At 36.7% G+C, this 16,756-nt stretch overlaps 1 protein-coding gene across 2 annotated transcripts in view; it reads left to right on the top strand.

The window, feature by feature from the left end:
- Positions 1-7,123, top strand: part of ypel1 (yippee-like 1) — a 31,418-nt gene extending 24,295 nt beyond the window's left edge. For both annotated transcript variants that reach the window (XM_044112608.1, XM_044112609.1), the window contains exons 3-5: positions 1,444-1,487; positions 3,696-3,804; positions 6,488-7,123. In XM_044112608.1, coding sequence (XP_043968543.1) covers positions 1,444-1,487; positions 3,696-3,804; positions 6,488-6,577 — 243 coding nt within the window. In that variant the 3' untranslated portion in view covers positions 6,578-7,123. The remainder of the gene's footprint in view (positions 1-1,443; positions 1,488-3,695; positions 3,805-6,487) is intronic.
- Positions 7,124-16,756: the final 9,633 nt, after the last annotated feature.

Below are 16,756 nucleotides of genomic sequence, written 5' to 3'. Positions count from 1 at the left end.
TTCTTTTGTTTTTGCTTTTTATTCTCCCAAATATTTTACATTTTGATTAAAGCTGAGTTTAATATAAGTAATCACACCCACACAGCAAAAACACCAAGTTTTACAAGGTAATTTTATGTCTAATCTCCAGTGCAAATATCTTCGTTGGACATGAAATACGACAAAACTAGCTTACTTTTCAGCAAGATATGAACATTTTTTAAGAATTTTTTTCCCAGTGAAATGACTTTTTCACCAATATTAAGGAATTATTTACTTAAAACAAGCTCCTGTATCTTGCAGTCACAATAACAAATTTTACTGGAAGATAAATTGTCCCAGAGTTTCTTGCAGTAAATGATAATATTGTTTTGAGATCATTTTCAAGTAATATAATGGCATAATAATAATGCAAGAACACATTCTCAAAGATCAATAAACCTTAATTTTTAAAGGAAATTTAACACTGGAACTGGAAGACATTTTAAATACCCAAAATAAATATATAAACCAACTGAAACTACAAGAAAAATTTATTGTTTTGTAAGCAAAATTGTCCTTCAAAAAAGGAACTAGTTGAAAACAAAGCACCAGACTTATGACAGGCCTAGTTGTGACAACACTCGCTTATGTTTTTTAAACATATCAATTTCAATTTTTGTTTTAATTTTTTGTTGTTGTTCATTCTCTTATCTAATTGGTTATTTTGAAAATCAATACATCTGTTTGTTACTCTTGTATGCACTGATTGGTGAATTTATAAAGAAAAAATAAATATATATTTTCAGTTGTTTTTTGGGGGGAGTGAGACAAAGAAGTGTTGTCAACCAGTTAGCAATCAGTGTGGGAGGGGCGTTCTTGCATTATGCTATGTACCATACAGAGAAAACTCCCATTAAACCTTGAGAACAGTTTGCTAAAGATAAATGTACTTTGCAGCTTTCTTGCTCTAAAGCTTTAGATGTTAAATTTGCTAAATGGAAATGTGATTTTTTCATTATTAGATTTTTTAAACGAATTTGCACCCAAATGGATCCTTGCCAAGCAACCTTATTGAAAACACACTTCCAGCTGTTTCCTCACAGCTCATGAATGCTCCACTTGTACCATCCTCTTACAGAAGTGCGTCTTTTGATACAATTAGTCCAATTTTAAAGATCGCATGTGTTTTTCTGCTCTCATGTAACAGCTTGTACAACAAGTTCCCAATAAACAAAGACAGGGTGTTATAAAAACTGACAAGCTTGCTCTCTGATGTGTTCCTGCTCGTCCTGCAGCATTTCTGAGCTTCGTTTTATTTCTTATCTGCTGCCAGCCTTCTGTGTGGAAACCTTGACAAGGTGGAGGAACAAGTATGCGCAGCCGTCACGGGGAGGAAAACGTACCCCGGGGCATCATCTGCTGGCATTCCTTCACTCAGCTCCTTCATGTCAACTAACTTTCCTCTCTTTCTTTCTGTTTCAGTCATTTCAAGGCAGTCAAGGAAGAGCCTACCTGTTTAATTCAGTGTAAGTATCTGTCTTTATTCTTATTCTTCAGATTTACCCGTGATTAGTTAAAGATGGCTACTCTCACAAATGGTTTATTTAAACCTGAGTTTGTTGTTTAAGCTGTTTGAATGCCCTAATCGATTCGTTATTTATAAGAGGAGCTAAAGGCATTTTTACAGCTGATAGTCCAGTAGGTTGGGTTCAGTTGGTAAAGTCTCAGGTGCTGCGGTTCACTTTCACATTGCACTGTCAAACGAACTAAATCCTTTGAAAAACCTGTTCCCTCGCTCTGTACCAAGAATCATTAAAGGAGGCAACACAGAATCATTAAAGGAGACAACACAGAAACCTCAGAAGACACTGAGCACAACTTCCTTCTTCAAAAATGGAATGGCTCAGATTGAGACCTCTCTTTTGTCTTTGGACCACTAGTCATTTCTTCCACTAGCCTAGACTCACGTTTGTTTTGGTTGCATTTACCCAGAATGCCTTGCGCTGTAGTCCACGTCCAGTTTTTGGAGCAGTCTCCGGTTCGCTTGGCATTCACATATGAATATGAACCACACCAACATTTACTTCAACTGAACTGACAGCTTGGTTTTTAGGCGGTGCAGAGTTTGCTTTTTTGTCCAGATCAGGTCGCATTCTCACTTCCCCAAATGAACCGGACTTTCTAGGCAAACAAACTGCCTAGAAAGTTCATTTGCCTAGACTTAAAGTTGACTTAAATTAAACCAAACGGCTGGTGTGAAGGCACACCAACTAAGCCACTCAGCAACAAAGAAACCAACATAAGGCACAGACAGAGATTAAAATTTTTGAAGACTTGTCCTGTGGATTGAACTTTGTTATATTTGGAGGACAAATGATGCAATTTAAGTTTAAAATCCACATTATTTCCAGAAATCTTGAGGGTTTCTTTATCTTTTTTTAGCAGGCTTTTGAAGACTGAATAGGATTGCTGTTGTAGTTGTATATATACCAGATTTATCTGCGCTCTCTGTTGGGTGATTTTCTCTCCACTCTGCAGAAACACCATCCATCTTTCTAAACCCAATAATAAAACCTGTAGTGGTTTATGACTTGGTTTACTTCTGCTTGGGTCTTCAGTCTTAATGAAACACACAGACGTCAATCCCCAAAGGCCAAAGACATTTTTAGGTGTCACCATGCAACAGCTTTGTGCCTGCGGACTCTGAGTTACATTGTTCTCACCTGGTGCAATGAATTGAATGAAAGAATCACTCCACAGGCCTGACACGATGAATAGCTCAATTCAAACACTCACACTTTTAAAAGTCAACATGTGAACAGCGTGAGAAATGTTAAGGTGGTTTTGAAGTTCACACCAAATATATAATTTACTCTTAATTCTATAAAATATTGTTTGTCTTTTGTTGCTTCATGTCAGTGAAATAGTGTTTCAAAGCCTTGTTGGTAGAGCTAAGTTGAAGGAGAGTTGGAAAGTTTCTTTAACTGGGTTATTACAGAAGTGTTTAACTGCCAGAGCTTGGAAAGAAATTCAGGAGCGTTTTCTCATTCAAACAAGAGATTTCTCAGTTGGTTGCGTTCAACTGGTGGAGCGGTACTTCGTTTAAACAACAAGGTTTTCTCATTTAAACGTGATACCACTTTGGTAATCCTAACTATATAAATCAACTGAGCTAAATGAAAAATACTACTTTAAAACAGATTGTGAAATGATTTTAAAATATGGTAGATCTGCCTTTAGCTAAAGGGGGCGTGCTCTGCAAAATATACATTTTGCATGGTTTAAACTTCCATTTGGGTTTCTACTGCTTCTAAAAATAGCCCAAGGACTTAAAGAAAACCACCCAGCTGGTTTTTTGCAGTAAGTTTATGTTTTTTGGTAACTGGAAATCTAAAAAACACAGCAGAGAAAATATTTATTAAGATTTCAGCTCACTGAGATTATCGGATCTCAGTGAGCTGAGATCCGATAATCTCGGATTATCGGATCTGTTTGGTTGTACTGGAAAACGATGTTTGTCCTAAATGTTGGGTTTGAATTGGTAATTGAACATTTTATATAAATATTAAAATACCCAACCTTCGTAAAGAACCTGTAATGTTGGACTTTTAATAACATGTAACGTCAGAGGAATGGACAGATGATTAATATTCTTTTAGAAATATTAGTTTTTCTAAATGTTTTTTTTCTGCTAAAGTAGATGTCTTAATTGAATTTTCTCTTCCTGTTTTCAGGGTGAATGTGGGCTGTGGGCCAGCGGAGGAGCGGGTTCTCCTCACAGGTTTACATGCTGTGGCTGATATCTACTGTGAAAACTGTAAAACCACCCTGGGCTGGAAATACGTAAGTCCCTTATGCTCCCAAACTTTCCTTTGGGTCTTATCGCTGCACCATATTGTTGAGCAACAACGTGGCTTTTTTGGATGTCAGGATGAAAAAAATCCTGACGTTACAGGTCAAAAGAGCAAAGTAGCCTCCATTAATGCAGCGCTCTTTAATTCAACGCTGATACTTTTGTTCAGGTTTGTGCGATTGAACACTTTTGTGGTTTCCCAGCACACAACATAATCACAGCAGCAGAAAAGGTTGGCTTGCAGACAGCCAGACTGGTTCCTCAGAGACTCTGCGGTGATTAAATGTCACCCCGTTTTGAAGAGCTCTGTTCCGGTAATTGTCTGAAAAGACGAGAGAGGAGTGTAAAATAAGTGAGCAAAGTACAAGACAGGGACTCCTTCAGTGACAGAAACGATCAGGTCGCGGCAGGAGAGAGCTGGTTTACAAGGAGAAGCAGAACGAGGAGCGAGGACGCTGACGCACGAGACTCTTCGTGGCGCCGGCCAGAAATCACACAGTCCTTAATGAGATGTGATGTTACATCCGAAAGAGATGATTTTTGTCGGAAACTATTTTCTGTTTTCATGTTGTCACCAAAAAGCTACCTATCTGTTCCCAGACAAAAATGAGGCTGTGTAAAAACTTTTAATGAGATGTATATTACTGGGGAAGGTAAGAAAAACCTTCAATACGTTAGCAGTTTAAAAGAAATATACACAAGATGTTAAAAAGAAATTGACGCTTTTTTTTGCAACGACCGTACGCGAGTTTTAGTACTACCAGTAAATGACCAACTTACTGACGCACAAAATAACACCGCTAACAAGCCAACAATGCTAACGGATATTTTCAAATTGCGGAAAATGGCAGAAATTGTGTATTAAACCTCTAAATCAACAATATTGTGTCTACACTCTCATGTACTCCGACATTCCCAAATGTTTGGCTAGAGAAATCACTAAAATGCCTTTCTTATGCATTAATATGCCATACTAAAGTACATTTATACATTATATGCAGTTATTTAAAGCATACATTCACAACAAGTTATACACAATAGAACCAATTCAAATCCTGATACATGTAATCCGGTTCAATCCAGTTTAATCCAGTTACAACTGAGACCACTAGTCAGAGTGAAATCCAATTACAAACACTGTTTTAGAGATGCACTGATAGCTTAATTAGCGACTAGTAATCACTAGACTTTCAGCTTGACTGGCTTTACTGGTGACTGGCTTACCTGAATCAAATATATATATATATATCTTTTACTACTATACTGCACAAATGTAATTTCTTTAATTAGGCCCGAGCAGCAAAGCGCTGCGAAGGCCTATTGTAATTTCCTATTCAGTTATATAGATTTTTTTTTTTTTACATTGACATGATTATCTAAATTTTCATGAGAAGAATTTTAATAAAATGTTAGTTCTATTAGCTATGGTTAATAGTTGAGTAGCTGGAAGGAAAAGCTCCAATCTCGTGCACCTGATAGTCAGGTAGACTTTGTTAAATGGGGGGACCAGATTTGCAACGTTACATTTTCAGCCACTGTACTTTACTTTCACAGTCAAATAATTTGCTTTGAAAAACCTGTTCCCTTCTTCACCTGTGGTGGCGCTGCACCAAGAACCACTGAGAGAAACAGCACAAAAACCTCTGAAGAAGACCGAGCGCAACGTCCTTCTTCATAAAATGTGAACAAAAATTGAGTTTTGTCAGATTTTAGCGGTTGTTGGATTTCTCTTTGGTCATTGATAAAAGACCTCAAACCATTTTCTCACCAGTGTTTGTTTTAGTTGTATTTACCCAGAATGCCCTGCGCTGTAGTTTGCTTCCTGCTTTTGGAGCAGTGTCCAGTCCGCTTGGCGTTCACATATGCATTCAAAGTGCAGAGTTCACTTAAACCAAGCCGAGAGTCGCCTTTTGGTCCGCATCAGAGTTTGATTGGCATTCACACCTACCCAAACTACAAAACCTTTTAGTGAAACAAACTGGAGTTTAATTAAAGAGGGCTAAACATGGCTGGTGTAGATGCACCCTAAAATATCTCATGAAATTGAATTTTATTGACACGTTGCAACATGACGTCACACGCACAAAATCCTGCTAGAAAATAAGCTCAGGAAAAAGTTTCAATTAAAAATAACAGCGAGATATAGGGAAGCAGGTAAGTTATGCTAGCTTGACTTTGACAACCTTAACATGTAGATGTGCTGTGGAATTCTGTTTCAGTTCAGTTGAAAGAAAAGGGGGCGATCCATAAACCATTTCTGACAGACCATCAGTAGAGCAGGTGTTTAAATTAGCTAATCAACCACCACAGTGTCACAAAATCACTTATTAATAATTGCAAAATAAACATCAAGCCTGAAAATATGATACTGTATGTTCTATTCATTGTGTGGGAAATGTTTTGATTGTTTTTCGGTCTTTTTGGTTTGATGCTGATACATTAGTGGAGCTGTTGTCAGCCAGTTGCTATGGCAACGGTGGGGGGGGGGGATAGCCGACACATTGGTTTTGAGTTGTTCTTCAATGTTTTTTCTGCCTGGTATGTAGAAGAATCACATTTTTGCTCTCCAGTGTTGAAATTTCCAGATGTAAACAATAACATGCAACGTGTCTGTTGTTGGTTTAAGTCCACCAGTCCAGTAACCAACATATTTTTCTTTCTTTTTTTTCACAGGAACATGCGTTTGAGAGCAGTCAAAAATACAAAGAGGGAAAGTTCATCATCGAGCTGGCTCACATGATTAAGGACAACGGATGGGAGTGACACCGAGGCAACGTCCCATCTACTTAAATCTGTTTTCCTGACCTTGGAATTTACTGAACTGAGTGGAGCGTCGACCATCTTCCCTCCCCATTCCTCCCTACTCCCCCCCATTACTCACACCTTCTTCCCTTTAAAAGACCTCCACTCGCCGGCCTCCGTCACGTGCACACACCCACCTGTTCATCGTGAAACCGGACAGAACGAATGCATTAGGAGGTGGAGTTAAAAACCCACGGCACCTACGCCACCTTGAAGATTGTGTGTTCTCCGTCGCCGCTCAACGTTTGGGTTCCCTCGCCGCCGCCCAACCCCGCACCTCGCCTCAACTCCACCGAAACACGCTTACAAGTGATTGTGGTGATGTGGCGACCGCTATGTGAACGGAGAGACTTCACTGAAAAAAGACATTGTGTTTTTTCTTTATTCCAGTCCTCTTCAGTGACTTTATTATTATTATTTTAATTTTATTTGCCATAGTTTTAACTTTCGGGTTTGGTGAAGCCTTGGCTTTATGGCAGATGGATGTTACTGGTTAGCATTTTATTTCCATGAGTTTTGTTTGGTTTATTTGTCTTTTGAGCGTTCTTTTTTTTTTTTCTTTCTTTCTTTTTCTTCGCTATTGTCCAAATGAGCAATCAGGGATGGGTTGAGAAGAAACGGGCAAAGGGAGTTTAATATAGTTACAAACATGTAGCAGCTTTTATTTTTCCTTTTCTTTGCTAAACTGGGATTCCAGTAATGTTTTGATTTTATATACCTGCCGTTTCCTTATGTTTTATCTTTTGTGTTATTTCTCCCTTTCTGGTACTTTTCAGCACCCAAAAAGCATCAAAAGCGACACATACTATTTTGTTTGACATAAAAAGGTATAAAATTATATATAAATACATATATAAATTTATAGATATATCAATATTTGTAGTGTAAGGCTAAATGCGATTGTGGCTGGTCCCATTTTGCAGCAGCACCATGAATGAAAGAGGCATGAAAAAGGAGCAGAAATCATTTTTAGAGAGGGGAAGCTGACGTCAGTGTCCTCACTGTATTATCCCATTGTCTAGTAATGAAACAATGAAAGTCACTGCTACATATTAATATAAATACACATACTATGATTACATATTCATCAATACTATGATATTGTATGTAGTATGTAGAAATTGATTGGAACATGGTTTCGATATATATATACATATATATATTTGCTGTCATGCACATATGTGTATATGCATATGACTGTGTGTGTATATGCATAGTGTGCGCGCGTGGTCACGCATTACACAGTGACGTACTTGAACAATGCTACATCCTTTGCACGTTGCTGAGGCGCGTGCTTCATCTCGGTTTGGAGGCAAAACTTTTTTTATTTTTACACTGAATTTTATTGGATTTTAAGTTAAAATTTAATGTCAGATTCTGACTTTTCCTCTGTTTTTGGTCTGATCTTTGATGACAACGTGATTTTAGGCCTAGTCCACGCATAGCTGAAAAGATTCTTATGTGTTTTGGCCTTTAATCCACACAGAAACGACTAATTAAAAACAAAAACTCGGATCAAAGGACTTGAGTACATGAAAACATTGAGATTTGAGATTAATCTACAACTCAAAATTTGAAAAATTTTAACTTTTCAAGTTTTTTTACCTGAAAATTTCTGAGTTTACTTTTCAATGCAGAAATGTCTAGGTTTTTCCAGAAAATTTCTGAGATTTTTGGTAGGAATTTACATTATATTACTTTAATTTTTTTATATATATCTACAGTAGCCCGAACATCCAGTCATAATGACAAAATACAATTTATATATAAAAAAAAAATCAGACCAAAGCTTTTGTTTGTGTGTACTCTGGAAAACGGAAATTAGATTAATCTCACTTTTCCAAATATGTATTATTTTCTAGAAAATTTCTGATGTTAATCTTAAAATTTCAGAATTTTTTGCCAGAAATGTACCCCATCATAGAGAAACAGAATATGATTATCATCACGTTTTTAAGCGTTTTGGCCTCAACATGAAAACACCATTTAAGATCACTAGAAACGGTTCTTTATAAAAACTCACACCGACGTATAGATTTGAGAAAACTCTGTATTTGTGAGTGGATGTTTAAACGGGAAAACTGAGATTCAGGGTCCTGCGATAAATGATGCGTCAGTATACTCACAGACTTGCTTTGACACGGTTCCCAGTCCACTATCTGAAAGTAGTTCAACCTCCTGCCGCCATGTTTAATTCCAAACAGGAAATCGTCGTTGTGTTGAAGCGGTCTTGATTGGCTGACTGAGGTTTGAGCTTTGCGCTACACTGCCCCCTGTGGGTTTGGCATATTTAAAACAACATTCAGCGGTAGATTTGATGTTAAATGTTTTCCCAAACGGATCCTGTGAGTATGATAATTGGATTTTTAAATGATTTGGTGAAGATATTTGTTTTTCTTAAAGACTCAGCCATGTGTGTACAAGCCCTTTGTTAAAAAAAAATCCACAGTTTTTTTCTTTTCTTGTCCTAACACGTCTGATCTGTTTTGGATTTCTTTGCCTCCAAACCGAATGAATTTTGTGTCTCCTCGAAACATGAACGGCCTCCCCCATTTATTTTTTTTTCTGTTGTGCAGTGCATAACTTGGAAAACTTTCATGTGAACCGATGTGTCTTCCCTTGTCCTGGTTCAACACGGCCCTAAACGATCCTCAGACAACTCTGCCCTTTTTCTTTTGTGTACATATATTTTCTACGATAATACTTAGACGTGCACAAATGAATGGATATTGAGTATGTTATTTCTCAGAGTAAACGTAGAAGCTTTTGTTTTTGTTTTTTTCTTCCTTTGTGCCCATCGAGAACTGGCCGTATGTTGTTGGTTTGAAGGATGGCAGTTTAAAAAAATCAGCAGTGATTGATTACTTTGCCGGCAAGGTCAGTCAAATCACTCTGACCTTTTATTCAAAAAAAAAAAAAAAAAAAAAAAAAAAACGTTGACAATGCAAACCCTTAATAGATAGCAATGATACCTACTTGAAAATTTAATTACAGAAACCGCTGAGATATTGGCCCGTGATAGTTTTTGTACATAAAGTAACATATTTAAGGTTTTATACGTATTTCTACTGGGTTAGTTCTTTTACTTCCCCGACTTGAAGCACTTTTGTTCACTGTACCTCTGTCTGAGAGTGTGTGTGTGTGTGTGTGAGAGTGTGTGCATACTTTGCATGTGTTTCAGCCCACGTGCATGGCTGCACATGAAAGTGAATGTTTACTTTCTCTTTGGTTTTTTTTCCTCCTCTCTTTCTGTTTGTTCCTTTTCTATTATTATTTTTTGTGTTGCAGCTCTCTGGTTTCACTGCTGCTCCCGCTGATCTGAGGTCAAGAGCCAGTTTAGTTTTTTTGGAAGTGATTTATCCCCCTTTTTTTTGTCGGTTAGCTTGTTTGTTTTAGCTTGTGTGGTGAGAGCCGGTGTTTAGGTCTCTGCTGAGCCGTGTAGACGTCGAGGGCGAGCTGGAATCACCCACCGTGTCACAGGGAAAGCCTTTATCAAGACCCTTTTGCCACCACACTTAGTGTTACACTCGAGCGCTTTCAGGTGGCGGACATGTTGGAGGTCCTTCACAGCGACGCTGGCTGTTTATCTGATTGTATTTCACATTCATGTTTACTGTTTTTTTTTCAGAAACGACCTGTTAACTTCTGTGTTCTATTTATTGTGATGTGGGTTGGGTCGATGGTTGACTGTAATCTCGCCGTTTTCTGTTTTTAGAGACGCTTTACTTTACAGTTTGCCAGTTGTCTTGACTTGTTCTTGAGCAGCTCTGCACAATTTAGTCTCTGGGATAAAGAAATGAACTCCAAAGGTGTCACATAAAATTCACATAAACACAGTTAAAGCATTAAGTTACTTCTTTTATGGTGCGTTCAAGCAGTTTTCCCTGAATTTAAGTTTAGTATTCTTCGTCCTGGAAACCGTATTTAACAGAATATTCTGACCTTTTTGGTCTGTTTGCTGGCAGGGGCGGAGACGGAAAAATTTCACATCTTATGCAAACTTGTTTTTGTACAAAAAAAGCAATTCAACATTTTCACTTATTTCAGAAAGGTAAATTTAAGTAAATTCACTGCACCTGGTGAAATATTTTGAGGCTTTATTTCTTAGCTTAGTTCTTAAAATGATTTGGTAAAATCAAAGTATTTGTAATAGTGACATGTAAAAGAAAATTGTTGCAAAAACACTTTGGAGCACAACATCAAAATTTTCTAAATAATTTCTAAGTGCTTACTTAAGTTTTTGATACCCTTGGTTACAACAGCAAGCTTGTAAATCAAAATCTGATGCTAGAAAAGTATGTTAGCATTAACAAGGAAGTCGACTGACGGACCATAATTTCGCCCAATCAGGTGTGGCAGTTGAGAAACGGCTTCCTTTAGAAACAACTTCTTCATCTTCAGACGAAAAAGTTGTTTTTATACCCAGTTGACCCTATGTGACACCGCTAGCTCCGCCCCTTTTTGGAGACTGTTACAAGATTAACTTTAGCCATTTAACAGGGGTGTCCAAAGGGTGGCCCCAGGGCTATTTGAGGCCCTTTATATGACTTTGCTTTGCCCCTAACCACAAGTCAAGAACAGTTACATTTTCCTTTTCCAGGAGAAAGCTGACCTCTGATTGAATTTACCAATTATTGTGATATGTGGAGCTTCACATTTCCAAAACTCTTGACATTTTGAATAATTTTTGTCGAGTTTGAGTACTTGAATGCACCATTAAAAGACTAACCTTCTGGCTTCCTTTGAATGTAGCAGCCCAGTTTGAGACTAATATCTCAAAATTTAGTCTGATCTGACAACTGTTTGCTAAATTTGGAAGCTAACCTTCCTTTCACTGTTCATGCCAGCTCAAATTGGTACTGAACACACACGTACGAGTCCGCCAGTTTGTCCGAAGGATCCTCCAGCATTGGTCGATCTAAACGAAGAGCTTCGTAGAGCCGAGCCAACAAAAAGCGGTGGCCAGCATCACTATTGTGTACCAAATAAGAACCGGGTTCTGTTGAGCGAAAGTCGATCCAGGAGATTCAACTTCCATACCAAATTTAAAGGCTGGGAAAGCGTTTAGTTTTCTCCGTCCTGCAGAATGTTTAGATTCTCTCAGCTGAACAGCATCAAACGCTGAAAGTCGAAGGTTTCTGCTGCTGAAAACTGTTTACTGTTTTACTGTGACGCTGGTCGCCTGCATTTTGAGCTCCAAAAGCCTGAAAGGATGTCGATCAAAGGCGGGAAAAAGTCTGCACAGGATCTTTTCTTAGGACTGTTAAAACTCCAGCTTAAGGTCTACAGCATGTTGTATTTATAATGGCTTTATGTCGTGCCTGTTTTATTTTTTTCTTCTAAATTTAAAGACAAATATATGCTTTTATTTGACTACATTGCTTTGCATTCTGTCTTAGTGAAGCCATTTCACATGTCTGTTTTCACTCTAATGTAAACTATCAGATATCACAATAAATTTTCAATGGCATTAAACTGTGGACTTGCAGTTGGTTTTTGTCTTTTTCTTAAGCAGTAAATTCAATTTATGAAAAACATTTAAGATCCTATCCAGCAATTGATTATTTTCTGCTGATTAAGGAGTTCCCAGGCCCGACGGCTGACAGATCCATTAAATAAATTAGAATATTATTGAAAAGCTCATTGTTTTTAGTAACTCAATTTACTAAGTGAAACACATTATATAGATAAATTACACACAGTCTGTTCCAAAGCAAACACTTTTAATACAGAAATGTGGGCATAAGAAAAATTATTTTTAATATCTACCCAGAGGTAATTTTCAGAAAGTAATTTTAGTATCAGATACGCATCACTCTAAAAAAATATTAATTTCATACTCATTTATTGAATATGACTATGTAGTGCTTTGAAAAGCATTTCATGAATTTTTGTCACACTGTTCCTTAAGACTTTTTATTTATTTGTTTATTTATTTTGGCTAGCCAATAGTTGATGCTAAGGGTAATTAGCCTTTTTTTAACAAAAATGTATGAAGGAAAAATAATTAGTAGCAGATTTTTTTAGACATTTAATTCACCTCCAAACGTGTTAAATTTCTGGTGAAGTCGAGTTGCTTTTAGCTAATAAAACTACACTCTAGCAGTTAGCTAGAGCGGCTAAGTTTTTTTTGTAATGTTCTTTAAAAAGACAAAAAAAAAAACTTTATCTGTGGTGAAACTAAACTTGGTTTTAAATTCCTAGCAATGATTTTAACATGTTAAAGAAAAAGTCCTGTTTTTAGAATAAAACCCAGCTGCCATTGGTTGCAGTAAAAACTGTTGATTCATGCCCTTTTGCTAATTTCCACTTTAAGAGTGGGGCAATAATATTTTTGTGGTTGGTTTATGTTGCTCTTTCCACCCCCCTATTTAGTCACATTCTTTTTTTCTAAAAATCCTTTCTGTCTCATCTATCAGTTTGTTTATTAATGTTACATTTTTAAACATACCATTTAAATCAGTGACATTTATTCGATCTGTTGTGGATATATTTAACTTGCTGGTTAATCATTCTGAATTTACAAGCGTTGAAAATTAAACAGCCTGAAACTCAAGGTGGAAAAAACGTTCCTCTTAGACAAACTGATTGCTTAATCCTGTTATTTTCTCCTTCCTTGTTTTGAGGAAGGAGACTTCATCTGTCCATCATTATGTAAGTGCCTCCACAGTTAAAGGCTACAGGTCGCCCAAAATTGTGTAAGTGATCAACGAAACAGAAACAAATGCTTTGGGAAGTCCCTAAAAGGAAATTCAAAGGGTCACATATTTTATTTAGCTAGATAGATAGGGAACTAGCTAGCTAATTTGTTCCTCATCTCTTAATATAGATAAGGAACTATCTAGCTAACTAGATATTTAGCTATGTAGGTAGTTAGCTAACAAGTTTCCTGTCTAGCTACCTGACCACCACTTTAAACTGAATTTTTCCCTTAAAGTCTCCCAGCAGTGCAGAAAGAAATTCTATAATCCACTAAAATAAATGTAGCTGGCTAAATAAGCATAATTATTTAGCTAGCTAACTAGAGAGTGAGCTAGCCAGCTAGTTATAGATAAATGAATGTATTAGATAAATACAGCTGGCTAAATTAATATATTTATTTATTTCACTAGCTAGCAAAATAAAATATGTGACCCTTTGAATTGCTAGCTAGCTAAATATTGAACAGCTATCTGATTCATTATGTAGCTAGCTATGTATAAATAAATACGATGGACGGATAATCGATCAATTCATTATTTGGGATCCATGTTTGATATAAATCCAAAGTAGAAGGGATTTGCTGAATACTTGATCTGTGAGTGTCGCAGCTGGTTTGACATGAACATTTGACAAAATTACATCCTGTAAATTATTCGTACAGCCTGGAGTTGCTATGGTAGTGCATATATTCTCTCCACTGCCTTCTCTTATCCGTCTTTCTTGTGACGCTGATGCCCACACAGCCCCATGTTTCAATGTCCTTGAGGTGGCTGGCTTCACTTCAAATACAAAAACAGTCTGCCAGCTTCCAGTTATCTCACGCTCCCTCCCTGTGTTTCTTCTTTTGCTCCTTTTTTAAACTTCAACATTTTCACATGGACATGACAAACTCCCACTCTATCATTGATGATTATCAGGACATCTGATGACCTGAAGGTAGATCAAATTTAAACAGAAACTCACCAATTCTAAAAGGAGCAAATCATCACTCACTCCAATAGATAAGTATAAATATCTTGTATTTATGAGTAATATGTTACAGGTACTCCTCTCGTCTTTTATTCTAAAATAAGTCAAGTTTATTTATGTAGCAACAAGGAAGTTAAAAGCACTTTACACCATAAAAAATACAGTAACTAATTGTGAAACAACCAATAAAAATACCATTTTATCAAATTCCATTATCAAGCAAAAGTACATCAAATGTATTTCTGAAAGTCAGAAATTCAAACGTTTTTGCTAGAAAAAACTTTTCAAACTTTTCAAGTTTCAGAAGCTACTGCAGATGGAGAGACAGGAAGAGTAAATTTCCACCAAAGAACTGAGAAATTAATTGAGTTTAATATCAGAAATCTTATAGAAAAAATAAGGACATTAAACTCTTCTGAGTTTGAAAAGTTAAAAATTTGCTAGAAAAAATCTAAAATTTTGAGGTTAATATCAGACATTTCTGGAAAGAAATTAGAAATTTTTGAGTTTGAAAAGTTGAGAATATTCATCTGTTCAAACGCAGAAATTTCCAAGCTTTTAAACAAAATTTCTGATATTAACATTGAAATTTTATTATTTTTCTAGCAATTTTTTAATTCTTCAAATTTAGAAATTACATTGTTTTTTCTCAAAATCTTTTAGTTGAAAATAATAACAATAACCAAACCCATAATTTACTAAAACACCAGTAGGCTGACGCCAAAGCCTACTTACCTACCCTTGGTGGAAATTTATTCTCTTTTTTCTCTGTAATTGCACAAATATAAGATCAAAATAAGATATACTTAGTCAGGTAAATATCTTATGAAAACACGTCAAATTTAAACATCTCAGCTTGGAATAAAACAAGCAAAATTTCGAAGATTTTTATGATTATATATTTGGATTTTGGTGCCACATAACGTTTTATTTACATCTTTTGTAAAGTATGGATGAGATCTAACCTTTACTTTGTGTGCAGAGCAAGGCGAGGTTAGCTGATGTTGTTGTGATGGCTCCAGAGGACGGACAGGAAGCAGTTATTTTAACACTCCTGATGACCTACTTCTGTGACGATGCTAAAGTACGAGAGTCTCTCGGCTTGTACGCTGGTTGTGACTTGGCTCAGGTGTCCGGAGCGGACATACTGCCTGATTTCTTTAGCTCACACTCTATTAACACAGACAGCTTGACGGCGCGAGGCAGGAAGCAAGTAGATAGGGGTAAGTGTTGGTGTGTGAGGGAAGCATGAAGAGTGTGTGGTAAACTGAGAAACTGACAATGGCCTCCACGCAAACTGGCCTCATTTCATACAATATTCACAGCAACCCTTCACACATCTACGATAAGCATAAATTTATTAATCTTCAACTGAAATAGCTTAATCTAACCAGAGAAAACCCAAAAGTTTTACTCAAGTAAGAGAAAAAAGTATTAGATAAAAAAGTCAGCTCAAGTACTGAGTAACAATAATTTAATATTCAAAAAAATTACATCAGCTGACGAAAATGTGGTCATTTTAAGGACCAAAATTACAATAATGTATATAAATAACAAAAAATAACAAAAGAAAATGTCTCCAAATTAGTTTCTTTCACTAAAAAACTCATAAAACTTTGATAAAAAGTGGTTTGTGTCTGTGTCTAGTGAATTTCTGATTGAAACATGTATGTTCTCCATTCAGTGGGTAGAAATAAGAGTAGAGATAAGTAAAAGAAGTACAGCACAAAAATATACTCTGAATTATTATTTCTTTTTTTCAAAATCGTTACTCAAGTAAATGTAAATGGACCCAACTCTGAATCTAACACTGAGAAGTTTAATAAAAAAAACACATAAGAAGAAAAAGTAACAAACACGTAGCCAGGCTACATGTCCCTCTTAGCTAGCAGGTAAAAGCTACATTAGCTAAGCTAATTTAGCTAGTTCGGCAGTAGGTACTACAGTAAATATCACTGATATTTGTCTCAGTGTTACACAGAGGTGTAATACTGTGTAATACATCTCAAAAAATAGATTCAGTAATAGTTGTAATGTTCTTATTCTGTTTCAAAGTTAGAAAGGGCCGAGGCCAAAGCTAGTGCTAAGATGTGGGGTTTTGTTGTTGTCATAGCAACTTCATAGCAACTGCCAACCAAGATGGCTGTTACGCTTCACTACTGTTCTTCTTTTGCTTGCTTCTGTTTTAAATTTCTTTGCATGTAACTGTGTTTGCTCTTTTATTGCACTACGTCAAATAAACTTAGACTTGGTTCACATTCAGGGCGTTTCGCACCTTTTCTGCGTTAGCATCGCCTCCGACTTGTTGCTCTCTCTTTACTTCATTATCTCCTCCGCCTTCCCAGCCGACCCCTTTGGGCTGAAGTGGCCGTCCGGGGTCGCAGGGCTTTCAGCAAGGCTCCCATAGCAGGAGACTTTAATGCCGCTGCTATTTCCATCCCTCTGATGTCATCTGGAGGAGGGGCCGGT

This window comes from Gambusia affinis, linkage group LG03 (assembly GCF_019740435.1).
Source record: "Gambusia affinis linkage group LG03, SWU_Gaff_1.0, whole genome shotgun sequence".
Lineage (NCBI taxonomy): Eukaryota > Metazoa > Chordata > Actinopteri > Cyprinodontiformes > Poeciliidae > Gambusia > Gambusia affinis.
The sequence above is the reverse complement of the archived record's forward strand: the minus strand, read 5'-3'. Positions and strand labels throughout refer to the sequence as shown.